This window comes from Sinohyriopsis cumingii, chromosome 10, assembly GCF_028554795.1.
Source record: "Sinohyriopsis cumingii isolate HCF-2022 chromosome 10, ASM2855479v2, whole genome shotgun sequence".
Taxonomy (NCBI): domain Eukaryota; kingdom Metazoa; phylum Mollusca; class Bivalvia; order Unionida; family Unionidae; genus Sinohyriopsis; species Sinohyriopsis cumingii.
Genome location: NC_142970.1, coordinates 86539584 through 86559867, shown reverse-complemented (window position 1 = coordinate 86559867; position 20284 = coordinate 86539584). Strand labels below are relative to the sequence as shown.

General features: G+C 33.8%; 1 protein-coding gene across 1 annotated transcript; it reads left to right on the top strand.

The window, feature by feature from the left end:
* The first annotated feature begins 1563 nt into the window (after positions 1-1563).
* Positions 1564-19904, top strand: LOC149790525 (uncharacterized). Its single transcript, XM_089973235.1, has 7 exons — positions 1564-1654; positions 9811-9876; positions 10962-11003; positions 11994-12107; positions 13490-13659; positions 14102-14224; positions 19753-19904. The coding sequence occupies exons 1-7, from the start codon at positions 1564-1566 to the stop codon at positions 19852-19854; spliced, it is 708 nt and encodes a 235-aa protein (XP_089829361.1). The 3' UTR covers positions 19855-19904.
* Positions 19905-20284: the final 380 nt, after the last annotated feature.

The following is a 20284-nucleotide window of genomic DNA, read 5'->3' as shown; positions in this document are numbered from 1 at the left end:
TTAATCAAACACAAAATCATCTTTTATACAGGGTGTGAACTGTTAATATTTACAGGATAAAGCTTATAGTTTCCAAATTGATTGAAGCTTACATGTTGCAGTTGCTGGCACATATCTATTTCCAGCATGGTTTGCATACATTCCACCTTTAATAATTTTGTTACTTCCCTACCCCACCCCATTCAGTAACACGTATCAAAAATCAGGCTCATTCTAAGGCAAAGTCTGTAACTTGTGTACCACAGTCATCAGAATGACAAAGATGCAAAACTTTATGATGCCTGTCAAAGGAAGAAAACAGTTTGTTGTTTACCCAAGTTTTGAACCAGTTAACTTGAATTCTCAGACCATCAATTGCTACAGCCCCACTAATTACAATTGTTAGGGAATAATGAGAACTCACCTTCAGTTATCTGTGTATATATATAATTTTAATAACCAAGAATACCGGATGTCTGGGAACATTATAGCATTCAATGGTAACGTCAGAACTGAGATGAGAGAATTAAACAAGCATAGTACATGACATAATATATCCATAAACTATTGACTGGGAAAAATACTACAGAACACCATTTCTGCTGGCAGTAAGATGTTGAACCTATATGTCATAAATATCAGGTTGGACATCTAGGACCAGTAATATTCATAATGGGCAGTACCCACCCCCCACCCCCCAAGTGAGAAGGGCCTGATTTGTAATCTAAGCCACCCAACCTATCACAGCCTTTATAGTACTTGAAACAAATATTGATTAATAGTAAAACAAACTCTGAAAGTTATTAAAACCAATTTGTTATATTTCCATAACTCTGCATAGTTAACTGTACAAGCAGACTTAAACATATCAGTGTATGACAGTTAAATTGAGCTATAACATCGATTAACAGAAGCTACGAATTCATCAACAAGCAGTGAACAATCATCTTCACAATAAATGTCAAACATTAGCATCCATAAGCTGTCAAGACAAGTTGTTACACTGGATATATAATCATCCATTTATTTCAAACAAGCTGTGAAAAACGAACCTCACGTCCGCTATATGTACGCTGGCCATTGCAAAGGATGCTTTAATAGATTAATGTTTATCGTCGTGTCTTGACAACCATTTTGCGCGCGCACACCGGAAAGTCATGCTATATATTTGTTACTTGTGAACGTATTCGTGGGCAGTACGCTATATATTGTTCCCGGGGCCGTATTCGCGGGCAGAATGCTATATGTTTGTTCTTCGTGAACGTATTTTTGGGCAGTTACTTTGTCATCTTCAACCTAAAGGTCAAAACTGCCCATGAAATTTATATATCTGCCCACGAACCGAAAACATGAATAGGACTATAACATAAGTGTATATACTTATTTTCAACATATACATAATTACTATGTAAGAAATACAACCTATGTATATGTATTTTGATTTGAAATGTAAACTATATCATGTCCTTCCCGTAAACCCACTTTCGGGATGACTGCCCACAACGCACCTAAAACGTGTATATATATATATATATATATATATATATATATAGATATAGATATATATATATATATTCTAGACGTATGAGTCTCTATATTATCTTCACTACAGTTCTTTACCACGAATATTACAGCGAGAGGAATAACAACGAGAGGCAATGTTCCCATCATCATAGTAAGAAACCTATCTTTCCAATAATTTCTTCGTTTTTCGAGACTTCCTTTTAGCATAATTTCATTTATGCTACGACTATTTGACAATGATATGAACTTGCATGCTTTGAACTTAGTGCCAATCAATTTATGTGGTTACTTACCAAGTGTAATATAATTGCAACTTTTTCGAACAGAAAATTGATTAGATGCATGAAGATATTTTTAAATACACACACACATGAACATATATATATATATATATATATATATATATATATATATATATATATATATATATATATATAAAGAGAGGGAGAGAAAGAGAAATATAATTATACACCTTAAAGAACGTACTGTGCTAACCCTGGATTCTATAGGAGAATGCTAGATAATAGTGGGCAGAACTAATATTTAATAATATAATAACATAACACAATTATTTAGAGAATTGTTAATGAGTACTAGAACACAAGCTCACAAATAAGCAGAACCCATCACAGTATATTTATTTAGTACCTAGGAATTTCAGAGGAAAATACATTTAAAACAGTAATCACGATATCATCTAACCAAACACATCAAATGTCGAACTACATTTCTTTAACTAACATATATTAAAAGCAGTTATCAAATTAGACCATGTATGATCCAGGTGAAGTCCCCATGTAAAGCAGTAACGTATCACTCATCAAAGTCAATCTTTCCAAACGAAACGCTAATAGATATTTTTAGTGAACCGTAATAGAGAACGATAAATTAAAAGGTTCCTCCAAAAGCATGGTTAACAAAGACATACAACAGTAGCGACAGAGATTAAAACTGCGCTAGCAAAATAAGACAAAAGGAATAACACAACCAAGAACAAAATAGCTCAAAGTAAACGAATATAATAATTACTGATGGAACAGTAATGGAAAACACAATATCATATTTTTACCTCAGGAAATTCATTGAGCATTTCATATAAACAGTTAGGATGCAGTCAACATAAAATCGTCAAGGTCAGTATACGTTTCCTAATGATGCAATATTCAGAATGTCACGTTGCTATTGGGAAATCTAGTAAAGAAATAATATAAAGCATTAACTATACAGTCATCATGGTCAGTTCTTCTCAAGACCTACTGGGTTTCATGGGAAAATGGAAACCTTTTTGATGGATAAATTTGATCTTATGTGATCTTATGTGATGTCACTAAACATGTGTCCATCTACCTAGCAACTGTACTGTGGATTAAAATATGAAGCTACATTATAACACGATTATGAGAAAAACGCATGTATAAACTTATGAAGAATAAAAGGATCTCAGGTTAAGTTAATTTTTGCTAAAGTCTACATTCATGAATTAAAGTAAATAAGTTACCTGTCAAAATGTGCATCAACCGAATTTGATAAAGACAAAATAAAATACACTTTTGTAAGACTTTTTATACAAATTGATAAATGAGAACACAATAATACATAAAGTATGAAAACGAACAACGAAAATAATAAACATAGTGCTTGATGGAAACCCAGTATGTCGTTAAATTTAAAAACTGCAAAGAGGCAACGAAATATTCCGTTTGTTCAATACCCTGGGTCAGTGAGCTATTAAGTATCTCCAAATAGGGCGTGTTTAATATAGATGAAGATTAGCACAAAACACGCACAAAATGTCAGCATTTTGTCTTTACAATACAGCAATGTATAAAAACTAGAGGAACATGGTTATAAGTAGAACACTGCATAATTAAATTGTACCCTTAATGTCAGTTGATTTCAGACACTATTTATTTAGAACTAGGACCCACAAATTCTGCTACACATGTTCGGCAGTAAATGCATTACGATTTTACATTCTATCATATGTATGGCATATACAGGTAAAGACGATAACTTAAACGTGTTAGACAATCTTAGTCAAGTATAGACGAAATCACCACTACATGCTACAAAAAAGATCATGTTCATTTAATTCGAAAATAAAGTGGTTAATCACCATCTCAGGTACAGATTTAATTGTAAATACCAAACATATAGTTCATTGTTTCTAAATATTGCATCTTGATTTAATCAGTTCAACCAAATAGTGATATAAATGTATTTAATTTAGGAAATATGTTATATTTAATTTAATGACAAAACAGCAAGAACGCACGTGACTGAAGTTTTCAAACAAGAACAATACATTTCGATAGCTATCCAGTATGGGACTATCAACAGGTCATTTTCCTTAAAATCTAAATGATGGCAAATTAATATAAATAATTGAAAAATTTGAGATAATATCATAAATGTTATAGAAAATATCAATCCATACAAATGGATTGAATAATTTGAAAAATTTAAAGTCACTGAAATACCGCTAGGAATTAGAGAGGAGGACCACTGTTCGGAAAAATGAGTTATGAAATGCATCATATTGTATTGTATTGGTGCTCAGGTCTATTTCTTTAAAACGATAAAGTAATTTTATGTGGGTTTTTTTCTGAAGAATTCTGATCGATATGAATGAATAATTCCACACTGACCCAGATTACTTTATCTGCTTCGCCATGATGATCTTTGAAAATAAGCGAAGACGAATACAAAAGATCAACATAAAAGAGACAGGATTTAACGGGACACAAAAGAGGCATAGGTATAATAAACATAGCTATAACAAGAATACAATAAACGAAAATACGATACATCAAGGTCAAGTTAATGTATTATATTCCTTAACCTGAATTTTTGGTATGGATAGGGCATGTGACAACCAATACTTGTGAGCAAAGTTAACTGGACTTGCTAAGAAGAAAAACAAGTTAGAATAGATAAAATATTGTCTTTTTGTTTTCATTGTAAAACTGTTCCTAATTGAGAGGATAAAAGGTCATTTTAATAAGTATATTTAAGATGTCTTCAGTTAAAAATTGTATTGATAAATAACCTGATTTTGTAAGCAAAAACTTGATGATCAGTGGAGGATGTTCATCTTATGCTTACTGGTGGCCTAGGCGTCAAAACACTTGCCATCAAAACCACTGGATTAGTCACTCCCAAAATTATTATACACATAATAAACATTAGCTATTGGACGAAAATACTTGATAGTATGGCTTTTAGTTATATTGTACTTACCCAATATATGTTAGTAATTTGAAACAAATATTTGAAAGGTTAAACGTTTATGATAAACGGTCGAACAGTGTTTTGAAACTGCATTTTCAGCCAATTTGTCCAAACTCTACAAAAGCAGCAACAAATATAAATATAAATAATCAACAATAAAAAAAGATATAATTCCAGGACGAAATAAAGGAACTTAGGATGCCCAAGGGAAATTAATTTCATATAAAAATGCTTTATCTCGGTCATTATGTTCAAGCTAGTCAATCTTATGCATTTTTAGGCAATCAAGTGGGCTACGTTAATTTTTTTATTCCATCTTTAAAAATGATTTTAAGAGAAGTTCTGAGATTGTGTTAAGAATGTTGTGAGCCACAATGATGATTATATTATCATTGTTTTTGTTATCATGGCCATTTGTCGGCAGCTAAAGGTTTAATGCTCCGAAAATTAAACGACAGTTAAACCTGCGATAAGAATGCGATTACAATGACACTTACAATGTGGACAGTTTTGCGTGTGTACAATATTCCAGTCCTCGCCAAACGGCTGCCCATATACACTATCAACAATATGGTAGCAATGTAGGCTTTATCATTGCGGATATATTTCAGTGTAGAATCTTGCGTATAAATACGTTTTGGACATAGCGACAGTTTAATTCATCAATAAGGAGCGTGGGGTGAAAGTTTAATTGTTTAATGAATCTCTATTCTCGCAAGTGCTTCAGTTATATTGTCACTATGTATTGGTGGACTAGGGGAATTGTAAGTTTCCTCAATATATTTAGATTGAGTATAGGCAAGGTTTTCAACATGCACGCCAACGCTCGTAAATTTTCATTCAGCTTAGTGTCACACGGCAGAGCCCTTTTGAAATATAAGGAAGTTACTACATATGCCTCAAGTGGGACGGGGTTGGCTTGAAATGCACTGGAGGGTCCATGTGGCCACAGTACATCTGCTTTAGATCCTAGTTACACCCAATTCAACTAGTATGTATCAGCTATAATTTGGCACAGAAAATCTTGCATAATTTGATTACCTCGATTGTAGACAAGCGAATTCTTTGCGAGCTATTCCAATATGTCGCCCTGTATCTCTTAAAATGCAACTAACAGCAAATTATGTGTTCCCTATGTGGTACCTCTTTTATGGCTATTGTTTTAAGCGACCGGAGTTCTAATTGCCATACGCAAAGATGGTTACATTGGATGCGAATTGCGTCTACTGTTCGTTGATGTCAAGACCTTCATATAAAATCGTCACCGGCGGCAATCATAGATCCAAATTCAAAGACTTCGCGTGAAACATTAACCATAACCGGAGTATGGATATTATGTGGCATTAATTTCAAACTTATAAAGCTGGAAAGCAAGGCCTAATTCGACTCCAGTTGACGTTTATAACCTAAACGCAAGATGCTGGTGGTAACGTTCTTGTTGTTGAGTATAAAAGCAGCCTTATGAAAGCTTTGTAGTGTGATATAGTGACGGACCGTTTGAAAGGCGCCAGATGAGTCATTAGCGATACTGGTGCAGAAAGAATGTATATCCGCCAACTGTTGGTAAAGCTTGACATGTACGTGCAGGATTGCATCTTACTCAGTAACGGTAACTTTCTCGACGTTACTTTTAAAACGTATAGTCTGCAAAAGTCGCGACCGAAGAGGCTAATAAACACTGAAACTCTAGAAATACAGACTATGAAATAAGATGAAGGTAAAATCAAGTAATCTTTGCTTTATAATGAGCGACTACACATTGCGAAGTAAGCTTTCGCGACCAACTATTGAATGTCGAGCATCAACTCTTATTTACTATTAAATGAGAAGGATGTGCAATTAGGTGAAGTATCCCATTCTTAGCGAAACAGATTTCAAGGCCTTCCACTACGCCTTTTGACATCTGCAATAATATCTTAGCGAAATATGGGGATAACTGGCAAATATGGTATGGCATAAACAATAGCCTGGACACAATGCAAGTCAGTGTTGGTGGTGGGGGTGGTGGGCGAGGAGTAGTCCATCATTATTTGATATAGCTATTTGATACAGGACGGTCTTCCAACCAATTGCCAGACCACACAATGTTTGAAACCGACTAGTGTACGCTAGGAAAATATAGGACGCACGGAACGCAATAAATAACGTTTATGACTCCTTAGCAAGGATCTGAGCAAGGAACAGAACAACAATAAAACAATATATCAAAGGTTTAAAAATATTATGCCTCGGTCAGTAACAAACTCCAAAAGTATGCAAAAGTGATGGCAGAGCAATAAACCGATGTCTAAAATACCAATAAAATGGCACCTGACTAAGAACGTGAAAGTACGATGATGACAAGCACATTCAGAGTTACTGCTACCCACTCAGTCTCATTACCCGCGTTCCTTAATAAGATCGATCTAATTGACCCGATTATTCTAGGCAGCTCCCCTTCGGATTTCAGCCAGTGTTTCCTGCATAACGGACATTCGATTCAAATTTTTTTTTATCTTTGGATCCGCCAGTGTCGGGCGGTATCTTTTTTCTTGTTGATTCGTAATGCGATATGTTGTCCCTTGTGCTACTTTGTGTTTTTCTTTGTGTTAGGCGTCGTGTCGTTTCACATTTATGCAAGTAAACCTTTCTAAGTTTTAAATGTCCTGAAAAGGTCAATGTGTTCTCACATCGGGAGGCTACAAGGTGCCTGTATCTGCTTTTCGGTAAGCACCGAGTCTTCATATAGCCTGGCTGTGAAGGCTCCGGGATATTCAATTGTGACCATGTTAGCTTGTTACGAATCTAACCTCTTCAGATACGTAACAGAAAATTGGAAGAGCAACAAGCTTTGTAAAATGCAACACATAATTTATTTTCCTAGAATAGAAAGTGAAAATGAGAAAAAGAAAATTCGGCATGGCGAATTAAACCCAAAATAATCCTGGAATTACAGACGCAAGTCCGAATAACTTAAAGTGCTGGATTAAATTCAGTAGAAGTCCAAAATGAATCCAAAGCTGAAGGTGATGATGTATCTGTGGTACCTGGTAGAGTGTTGATGTGTCAACAGTCTTTTGTAGAATCTCTGTAATATAACTATGAGTTTTGTATGTACTAAATATTCCAGTGAATGTCTCTAAGAATTTTACCAGAGCACTTTTGTATTGCTATAGAAACAAAATCACTTGAATTCAGTAATTTGAACAAAATAGATTAAAGCCTAAATAATACTGGACAAACCATATAATATCATTGATTATGCTAGAACTAATCCACTAATGAAAAATCCTCTAAGTTACAAGATTATATAGCTCTCTAATTAACCTCAGGTCACAATTATCATTTTCTAAAACAGCACTAATACCTAATGGAAAATAACCCTCTGGAATGATTGTGATGTTTAGAAAATGAAACTTAATTTTTATTAGCAAGCAGAACTTATATTATGTCAAATACACCAAAGAAATTCCAAAACATAGACCCAAATAAACATATTTAATACTAATAATAATAATTCTGATTTTAAATCCATACATAGAGAATATTTAAGCTATGTACAAGGTGTTTACAGTAAAAAGACAATTCAGGCCAATCAGAAATGAACTCAGTTTGTACAAGGTGAATTCCAACATACAATGTTACATTACAATAGCATGCGAGTTAGCAAAGTGTTTGAATAGTTTTTGCTGATAGCAGAAATCGGTTTAAACCTTACTTTTGTCTCCTCCTTCCTTTCTTGACATCAACATGAGGTTGATTTCGATTTCTCAGAAACATAATCAGATGCAATATTCATCAAATTTGGCGAGGCGTTATTTTAGTCTCTTTGACAATCTTCTTTATTCCATCTTGTTTGTACATCACAGTAGCCTGTCAAAACAGACATTTGCTTCAGCAATTCTTTGCGTGAAAACCCATTCATTTCGAGGTCAAATCCGCGATCATGAGTGTTTTTCTATAAAGCAGGTGGTACATTGCTTATTAACGAAGGTACTATAATTGCTACAAGCTTTTCATGCCTTAAGAATGTCTAACCAATACCCAATCTAACTCCGCCCGTACCGCATTATTGGCATAGTTATTAACGACCCCAGCATCAAAGGGCAAAACGAGCAGCTTACCTTGAAATTTTATAATCTTGGTACCAGCACCGGACAATGCAATGATGGGATTTGACGCCTTGTTGACAAAAAACTCACAATGGTGGAAACCCTTGGATGCGTTAGTTTTAGAACGTCACGTGTGCACCTTGAAGGGAATTAGGTAGCCTATACTGTAACATTCTGCATGTGGTATGCGAACCGCTTTTGTGTTTCCTTCTACTTGGATCTATTCAATGAACAAATTCCAAACGAACTTCCAAAGAGACCCATCGTGAATGTGCTGTTCAATGCGCTTCAGTATGTCTGTTTTGCCTATAGCCGTCAGGTACTCGCATCCGTATACAAGCATTGTTACGGTTGCGCCGTTCCAGAAAATACATAATCCAATCTAGCTTTCACACCGATAGCAATATGCTGGCCGTTAAATCTTTCCCCAGCTGTCAACCCTTGGTTAGGCTCCAGTTCGCCAAACTCGCAGGAAATCATACCAGATGGTTAAGCGGTTGTTGATATCTTGCTACACTAGTTCTCACGGTTAATAAATCAAGAAACAAACTTCCATCTGCTTAGTCATGTGCAACAAACACGTATAAATCAGTTGAGGATATTAATTTGAGGAGTGGTTTGGAGCCATTACCGGATAATTGTTTCACCTTAATTAGTTTTCAGCTGTAGTTATTAATTCAAATTGATTCCTGCTTAGAATTCACTTACATAAACGTCACCTTAACGTTTGAATGATGACTTTAGCGGAACTGATTTTTTTTGGATCGTATGATCCACAATGTACCAGTGATTTATCGAATTAGACCATTTAAACTGACTACGGAAACACACAGGGATGTTACGTGTGTATGGTACTAGTTCGCACAAAAGTGATGAAGCCTATTGAAACTTTGGTTAAATACATGGAACATCCACTATGCACACATGATGGGATCCACACCATTAAGATATAATCGCTCTGTATGTTGTCCATGTTTATTTGCAGTATGGTATCCGCTGAGTCAAATTCAACACGACTATTGTCAGAGGAACTTGGTCATAAACCTTGCACGTATGTATTTCAGTAGATAATTTACACACACACACACAACAAACACACACACACGCACACACACAGACACACAGACACACACACACACACACACACACATATATATATATATATATATATATATATATATATATATAGACCTTTTCTCAGTAAACCAGCGTATTTATTTCCAAATGTAAAAAGAAAGTTTGACAATTTTGATATGTGCCTTTCTTTCTTTTGTAACTGAACTTTTAAGCTATTTAAAATAGTATTATATGAGTTTAAATGTTAATTTATTATTGCTTAGAAAAGAAAGTTCTGAGTGCAATGTCATGCAGCACATATCTATAAAAAGCTGAAACTGGGACTTCAATGATATTTGATTATGAATTATTTGTACAATTTGTGGTGTAGAAACAAGAAGAGAAATAAACTTAAGATTATCATCGTTCCTACCAAATATACGTATCTATCTGTCTATATATCTATCTATCTATCTGTCTATCTATTTATATATATATATATATATATATATATATATATATATATATATATATATATATATATATATATATAATACAGATATATTTGGGAAGGAAATTTAGAATAATTATTGTAAACCTTTATAGATTCACTTACCCAGCCGTCATGTGTATACGTAGATATTTTCTATATATCTATATTGGTAGCTATGTACTTTCTAGCTATATATCCATCGACTAATTAATATGGTCCATACAGGTAGCTTTAAAATATATTTTGGTTAACATCTTTAATTCGAAGCGCATTGATTTAAATCGAATAATTTAGATTTGAAAATATTGGTGTGTATATACTGGGATCATCAAGGCTCACGTTTATATCGCAAATGGAAACACATTGAAAAAAGTTCAAGAATTTATTTTAAGAAATGAGCAACAGATGAAGGAGTTTGTTGACTCCGTCTCCGTACAAGTTCGTTTACGAAAGCTTCCTTGGTATATACTCTTTAATTGCATACATTAGCACAGGTACCACTATCTTAACAATGTCAATCAATTATTTGTTTTTGTTATGTTTATTGCTAAATGTTTAGTATTTTCCCATACTGAATTGCCTTCTAGATACGTTCAAGCAATATGTCCCAGGCCTCCAATGCAACCATGGTAAGTTATATTTTTCAGTGTCTTATGATACCAAAGGTAACGTTTTCTTTAAAGTGATAAAAGTACGGTTATCGTTCACATATATGTTCAATATCAAGCGTTGTTTGAACGTATTTGCATAATGCTGACGAAACGATATAAACAAGTTACGGAATTACAAAATATGTTGAAATAGAAAAAGGACAATAAAATACGTTTTTTTCAGATTAGGTATTTGAAACAAAAACTGTCATGACTGGGTAATATATTTCATAACATCATATCGCAATAAATTGTGTCCTGCTTACTTTTGTTTATCAGCTCTTACCGGTAACATAATAATCCCAGAAACATAGAAGCAGAAAAAAATTCAAATGATATAATAACATATAGGTAAATTTTGATGCATATTGAATGAAAAGGAAGAAAGCTGATATTTGAATTAATTTTAAATCATATAATACACGTTAAAGCTTAGAGGCTCCATACCGTAAACACACCAAATAACAATTGTTCGTGGGGTTTAGTTTTCTTTACACATTTCGTTGTTATTTGTTTAAATCAATACTGCGATTACATTGTTTAGGATGGTGGCGTTAAACAGTCTAAAACATCAAATTATAATAAATATTTGAGTAATACAATTCTACATCTAATCTCAAAGAACGAAAGTCATATTATCCTGTTTTCCTTTCAGTCTGTATTTTTGATATTTCATTTTCTGTGAAAGGCCTGCTGAATGTATGTGAAAAAAGACATTGTTCGAATACAATTTTCAGCGGTCGTACAGTTTAACGCACTTTCTAATCTGCATTACTATATTTCGAAGTAATTTTATTTAGACGATATTGTTTTACCCTAATCATTTAGGAAACGGAAAAATGTCCTCCACTAATATTTGTGACTTTACAGTACAAAAATCTCAGATAGATTGTTTATCCCTGTTCTTTGTGCATAATATATATATTGCTATAGCACTGCATTTTAACCTTTCGCTTTGTCATTGCCAAGTATCCAGTGTGCTTGCCTCTACACAACAAGCAGAGAGCACAACGACAACCACTGCGCCACATCCTACGACCGATACAATCACGATACATACACCTCCACCTACGCCACATATAGGTATTAGTCATTTGTAATGTTATGGGCATCTAATAATTTCTAAATCAATGAGGAGAAATGAAACTGCCTGCTTGATGATGTCTAACTTTTAACAAACTATAACAATGACATATGTATCTGAATGTGACAATTCTCTGTAAAGTTAGCCAATGTTGTAATACTATTTACAAGCAAAGACTCTCTAGTGCAATAACCATGTGAAACACCATTATTGCCTCGGTCTTAAACTTCAAATAGCCGTTTAGGAACATATTATTAATACCTTATTGATCGCACATATTTAAATTTCATAAACAACCACGTTCTTCAGATGCCTACTCAGGAATATGCCCTGATAGTATCACATAGTTTGAACATGCTACAGTTGTGGAATTCAGACTAAATTTATTTTTGATATTATCTATGCTGTCTTTCACTGTTTACATAAAGGTTTTTTACTCACGTTTGACGACGTTAGGTGTAAATATTAGACGCATATAGCATGGTAAACATTAATTATGATTGCAATCTTCAGCATCTTCTTTAAGGGCCGCCTCTATGTCTAACAGTGAGCTGTAATGTTACTTTAAATTAATTCTTTAGCTTTATGCTGAGTGAGTATGTGTTGTTATATTTATAAGGTAAATGAAGTTTGGTTTGCATTCTTAACTGAATTCGCCGAGTGGTCTAAAGCGCTATCCGTTACGGATCACTGCCATCTCACCTCTGTCTGCATGGGTTCGAGTCTCGGATTCGGCTAATGTGGGTATGTGAGAAATCTTTGCAGTAGCTTCTCGTGGGTCGGTGGTTCTTTCTGGGGTTTTCCCGGGTTCTTCCTCCACCATTAATACTGGCCGCCATGTATAACCTATCGTATGCTGGAAAATGGCGTTAAACACTGTAACAAAAACAACTTAACTGAATTCATATTTTTAATATGATCAGAGAAGTCTGACCATTTGTCAATATCATCCGCAAGCAAATCATGACCACATTTTCAAAACCGGCTACAAAGTATGACCACACTGTGCTGCCTACGAAGAACATATATTTCCAGTACATCACTTGATACAAAATATACTATGCCAAGCTAGTATTGTGGACATACTTATTTGTCTCTTAATGTACATGGAAAACGATGTCGGGTTCAAAAGGCACAACTGTCTCTTACCAATCTTGTGAGGCAAACTAAAACAAACTATATAAACACGTTTTAGCTATTTAGTACAAGCTATCGCTAACCAAATCGGGATCTTGTTTTATCTGTGATTAACTCATTTCGCTCCAATGGAAATTCGTCTCAAAAAAGGAAATAAAATTAGGCTTCGACACATTAGATTTGGGATACCTGGATACATATATCGCATCAGGAAAATGTTACATTTTAGCTGATTTCATTACAGCAATTCAAACATGCGATAAATATGCAACTATCAATAGCCTAGCCTACGGAAAGATCTTCTCACACCCAAGTGCCGGAGATTGCGTCCAGGGTGACCACAGTGCTTCCGAAGCTCTTGTCTTAGAATTATGTCACACAAATGGAGCCCATAATTGGATTAAAGGATCCGCTGTATGTACAATTGCATTTCTTTTATATAATTAATTAACATCGACCTTTGTCAATATGTGCATAAAGATTATATTTCGAACAAAATAACGCAGTATCCTTACACATATATTTCATTTACAGGTGGCCTTATTACGTGAAGTTGCAAGAGATAACGATACTGAAAATTATATGCTATTTTCTTGCGTATGCACTGCGACTTTACCATACATTGAAGATTTATAGACATAACTGATATATTTTTGTTATTGAATATATTAGCATTATTTTATTTTGCATATGTATAAATGGGTAAAAAACTGTCATTAAATATTCCTCAATTCTAGCATATTTGAAACATCATTATGTGAGTGGCTGTAATCAAGGAAAACAAGAAAAGGATTGTCAGTATAATACTTAAAGGCTATTTGGTACATATATAGGCGCATTCACTCATTCTGTACAGGTGATGGATAATTGTGCACAAATCCCGCTTTACACACCAGTAGCGACGTTTGACCATGAGTCATTCAATTCTAATGGAGGGCAATCCGGTATATTTCTTGGCTGTTTAACCAACGGATTTAAGGTATGGCTGTTTTAGCACATGCTGTATATATTTCACATTTCTCTGTATAACATATGATACAAACACGACTTTTCATTTTCTGAAATACATTTATATATTCTGGCCTGGATCAAACTTGGCATACAAGTCCACAGTTTTAAATACTCGTGTGACCTACGTAGAGTACTTAAAATTACCTATTTAACAGAGTTAAAATCGTTGATATTTGCTTAAAAATGATTGCTACAGGCAGAAACCTTTTCAGTTTGGTAGAAATTCATTTGAAATTGACATTATTTTGATTTTTTAAAAGGTATTAAGTATATGTGGATTAATTCAAGCTATATTAGTCACCGCTGGGCTCCAGGCAGAACTTTTGAGAAACCATTTACCAATAGTAGGTTCTGAACTGGCATCTTATCTCTGTGCTATACTTGGTAAATGTTATTAATTTGAAACTAATATATAAAAAATAAATAATGTAATACCGATGCCTAAGTGTTCAGTCATTCTGTGGCGTGATCACTACAGGGATCGTTTGGAACTAATTTGGAATTATTTTTTAATATATACGCATGCATTATTTTTACTTCAATCAATTAGTCATTTTTTTTTCAAAACTGCTATTGAGAGTGCATCATTCAAGCTGTGATACAGGTATATCAACATACTTGGCATGATCCAAGTCCTTCATGCTTCAATTTCACTGGCAATTACAAAACAAAAAACCGAATCTTTGATCCAAACACCAATATCATGATGAAAACTATCAACTGGTTTTCTTATATGTAATGCTAAACACCAAGTAATTTATCACTTCACTTGCTCATGCATATATTTAATAAACTCCATAACGCTCCAAAATGCAAGTAGATATCCGTGTCTTCAACCAGATAACAAGAAGTTTTGGCGTACAAACTGTGCTGGTTGTCATACCTGTAACATTCACACTCAGGATCATTTATATTGCATAAGGAAATAGACTTTGTCAATCCCTCATTCAGAAATAGCCAGATCAGTCATCACTGAAGTTAGCTTTGGATATGTGCTTTAATTAAAACTATGTCATTACAACAACCCATAATCAGAACTTATATTTGCGCTATTTGCGTTAAGAGCAAAATACATATTTAATAACTGGTTCTCGTAATATCTGATTAGCACTATATTTATATTGACTTTTTAAATAAGGCATGATTCAGAGGAAAGACCATGTTACTACTATCAACAAGAATTGGAGGTTAAATTGACATCGATTCCGAATTGGACTAACTACATATAATCAAGCATGTTTAATGAGAACCATTATCTCTCTGAACTAATCTTCGAGAGGAGTCGAACTACACAAGATTTCAAGATGACCACGAAAACGGTTGTTTTGGAAACACATCTGCATAGTTTTAATTAGAGGCCAAACAGATACACAATGAAGCCTTTTAATAAACAGCAATATCTATTCGGTGATTCGTTTAGACGTATTAGCGGTAACAATATTTTCATGTTAGCCTTTATCTTGGAAATCGGGATTGCACCATTTTCATCCAAGGTCATTTACATTGTGTAATACGTCCTGATGTTGAAATTCCATATCAATATGACTAACCACCGAGTAAGATCAGCATAAAATAATCTTTTTAAGATAGCAGCCATAACAATTATATTGACGGATTGCTCTATTTGTATTTAGGTCTAGCTAGATATCAAAATAAGCATTTACGTAATAATCCGATGGCAAATTGCCAATTGTTTAGCAAAGAAAATGCAATAATATTTTCAAGATGTTGCCATTTTCTTCTAATGTCATTTAGATCTTTAAATGAAATACCCGTTCTCTTATTTCCATCCGTTCCGGAGTAATATCGATAACTAATGGTGCTTATGCTACACTGAGTGTCGAAATGATCACCAATTTCATTGACGAACAGCTAAGTATATTGGGAAGTCTTTGAAAGCACTGATATCTATACTGATACGACCATTTGTTTGGCAACAGACTCAAGTAAAAGATTTTCAAGACGTAAGCAGGAAGGTCATATTGAATAGTAGTAGATCGACATAATTTTAAGCTAGATCCAGCTACATGTCATATATATAATTTTAATGAAAACGTTAATGTTATTACAATAATTCACTTAGGAGGACGAGGGACGGTTCTTAATTGTATTCAGAGCCTGCTACGCTATTTGATCAATATGTATTTCATGTTTCATTGTAGTAGCAAGAGAACCAGCGATAAAAAAGTATGATTCCGACAGACAGACATAGCAACGGACGACATATATAACGCTATCCTATAAAATGTTCTGACCCTTGCCGAAAACTGACAGCCTTGATATTGTGTCACTACTCTGTTTTGACCAAATGTCCTGCATATATATATATATATATATATATATATATATATATATATATATATATATATATATATATATATATATCCCTTGCCTGACATATTAATTTTTACTTTCATATTTCACATTTTACAAGTTACCGATTTCATTTAAGTTGAAAAGATTCAAATATGTCTTTGAGACAACTGTTTAGTAAATAAATATATTAAATTATTGATCATTAATGTCAACAGATGCGTAAAGACGTTTTAGTGACTGTCTCGAAATCATCCACATACCATTTTAGTTATCTAGAGAAACATCTGATTTCTGTGATGCTTCCTTTTTTGACTATATTTCATTTCAACCACCCTTATTACCACCAACATAAAAATTATAGAAACCATCGATCAAAGAAATAAACCGTCATTCCAACAATGCATATGAAAGTTGTAAGTATACCCATAGGTCCACATTCATATTTTAAACAAAGAGATTTTCAAAGTATAGTTACTAGCAATATATAATAGACTCTCTTAGGGTCTCTGATTCAGTGAGTCATCATGTTTGCCTGCTTACAAAGTACCACCAAAATCAACGTCTTTACCTGCAATGATATGAATAACATTTGGTTATTTTATGCTTACATCAAATGACTGGATATGCATGTTTTCTAGGCTAGGTAACATTGTTATATATGTCCTGACATGCAGGTATTTATTCCAGTTGTATTGCACGACATAGTTCTCCTCTTTAGCTTAATTTGGGTACATATTTTTGTCAGGTTTGTATTAACTGGTCTGAGAGGGGGAATATCTTTGGAGTGTTGAATCTTCGTTCTTTTTGGTGATACTGAATATGTATTTGATATTAGAACGTGTAACCGCTGAGGCCTGCTACTAGACTCATTTCATATATGTTGTTAGTGTTTCGTTTGTAACTATTATAGTTGTAATCGGATAGAAAAGAGATAGTGGAAGAAGTCTGTTCCGGACGACTAATGCCTACATATCACGAAGAAACATTTCGAGAGAAAGTAAGCTTCCGCTTTGATCATATGAGGCTTTTGCACCATGCAAAGTACAATCGACTACATTTTTGTAATATGACTCTAATACAAAATTAGCAGTTACTCAACATTGTTAAAAAATGTGTCACAGCCATTACATAATTTCCAGAAAATATTTGTGTTGGTTTAATGTTCCCATTTTTATAATAATGTGTCAATGAAAGCACAAAATAGACAAGTGGTACTCAAGCGGGCAAAGCTTCGTCCATTGTATTCTTTATTATAACAATGACATGATATGCAGTTACATTACGGCAAATGAAAAAAGGGTTCATAACATTAAATTATTCCATATGAAGCAGGCGTTGGCCCTGAAAGACGAAATTAGATCCTCTGAGAACATGTCAGAAAGTGCTTAATTGCTATGTGATCATTGACGTACGCTAGCCTTCTCTTAAAATGGAAATATTCTTTGAGACTTTTGAGACAGCCATGAAAAACAAACTTTGCTTCTGACAATTTCCTATCTGATTACAGTTAAAAACGTAGTCACTGAAAACGTGTGCAAAATCAAACACAATGTATTATGAAAATAATATTTCAAAATTGTGAAGCTGAGAATAAATGTTTAAATTGGCAAATTGTTCAAATATTTGCAAGGACAATTATTGAAGAAGCAATCTCGGACATTTTTAATTTATTTCGCAGAGTTATATTTAACCAAATGGTCAATTAGAATTTCTATAACAAAAATGTTGACAACCTAGTTAGCTTCTTAAAAAGAATGTGAATAACGGATACTCGATACTGATTATTTGAGCAATGATGTTGATTAAGGCATTTGTACAATGATATTTAGGACCGTGTTGACTTAAAAAGTTTTCTGCAAAATAAATAAAATTATATTCTTGTTGACGTAGGAGTTGAACGACGTACCTTTTGAAAACTATGCAGGATTGATATTCATACTTTATTCGTTTTGAACCGGTAACAAAGAAATCTTAATTCACAAAGAAACATACAGCTTAATTAAAACCTAATAAAGCTCAACATGTGCTGAAACGGTTTTTCAACTCACAAGGTGAATTAGCTGGCTATCTTATTATCAAACTATTAGCACGTGTGTTGTGAGAGGAAACGATAATATCAAACATTAAGGCGCATCTGATTTGCAACACCTAATTTGTCCCTTAACATATTTTCTTTGCTGTACATCTCTCTTTGCTCCACCTCATCACTCAGCCTATCCTAAAACTCTTCAAAGTTAATAATTGATATCGTAGTGATATCGTTACTCAAGCCACTAATATTTTAATATATCTGATATGGATTTAATATATTTTTTACGTCATTCCTTTTTGTTGCATTCTATAGTTTATGTATTCCAGTAGAAACACTTTTCACCTTTATAATGCTAACATGATCGACAATTATTATTTAACTCTATACTCTTTATTGTTGTACATTTAATAAATATTGTGTGATTCCTGAAAAGAATGTTATCAAGAAACATCACTAAACCAATTTGGCAAACACTATATTTGGGTAATGGTCCTGGTGACGAAATATTATTATCCTTATCATCCAAGAAAATAATTATATTTTGGAGGTGGTGTCGATTATTATGATGAAGATGACAATGACTTTGTAAACTTGTTGATATATTCATAACAATATTTCCATCACTTATATTATCTCCATATTATGACTGTAATATGCGACTCGAAAAAATAAATACTTTGAGCTCAACACACTTAGTTTGCACGTATTTCTAAAACAAACATCATTCAATGGCAACACAAGAAAAATAAAATTCACAGATGCAATTGCATAGTGTGCTTGACAATTGCACATCGCCACGAGCCTATCTGCCCAGGTAAAATTCCAATATGAGCAACCTGACAAGGCAATATGTCATAGTCAGTACTATATGAACATCCAATATAGATATGTTGTTTGTTGTGGCGATTGCTATAATCCACAAGCTTGTATTTGTACAGGAGTCCGAGGTTTTGAGAAATCAGAGTATTCAAACTTTTAATTCCGCATTACATTCATAACACAAACATATCTTGGACGACATCATGAACCAGTAACTTTTCTACATACAATCCCGTTCTGAATGAGCAAACTTGAATCTATTACTCGATTCCTAACTTAATCTAGCTTTGCTGCATTGTTCAGTTATGATCTTTTTATTTTACTTTCAGCTAGCGGCCCAGGAGTGTTTCACAAATTTCACAGTACTACACATTGAAAAAGGAGGTATTTTTGCACGTGATCCTTCTATCTACCATGTAGTGCTATTCTGATCGGTAACAGAATATGTTCGTGCTATTCAGCTTTTCGAAATCTGTATGAATGTACACGTTTACAAAAAAATAAAGTATTATACGTTTAAGTAATTTGTTTTAGTGAAAAAAGTCTGGTGGAACCATTTGATATTCCAGAAACTCGCTTTGAGTTGCGTTGAGTGAGTTATTGTCTTTACACGAATGCATACGTTCTATATCAACCGTATATACCGAACAAATCCGTGACTGCAATTTATACATTTTCGGAAATTTACACGTTAAACATAGCTACATGTTACTGCCTTTTATCCTAACTATATCTAGTCTGGTTAAGATTGGCCGTAGAGTAATTTACTTGCGATTTAATCGACTAATGCTGTACTATATACACACGCACACACGCACACACACACAAACACACACACACACACACACACATATATATATA

Excerpts from the sequence above, each read along its gene's own strand:
- LOC149790525 (XM_089973235.1), top strand. The coding sequence starts at position 1,564 with ATGAGTCTCTATATTATCTTCACTACAGTTCTTTACCACGAATATTAC. Across the intron at positions 11,004-11,993 it reads AGGCCTCCAATGCAACCATG|TATCCAGTGTGCTTGCCTCT; the intron begins GTAAGTTATATT and ends GTCATTGCCAAG. Across the intron at positions 14,225-19,752 it reads GTTTAACCAACGGATTTAAG|CTAGCGGCCCAGGAGTGTTT; the intron begins GTATGGCTGTTT and ends TTTTACTTTCAG.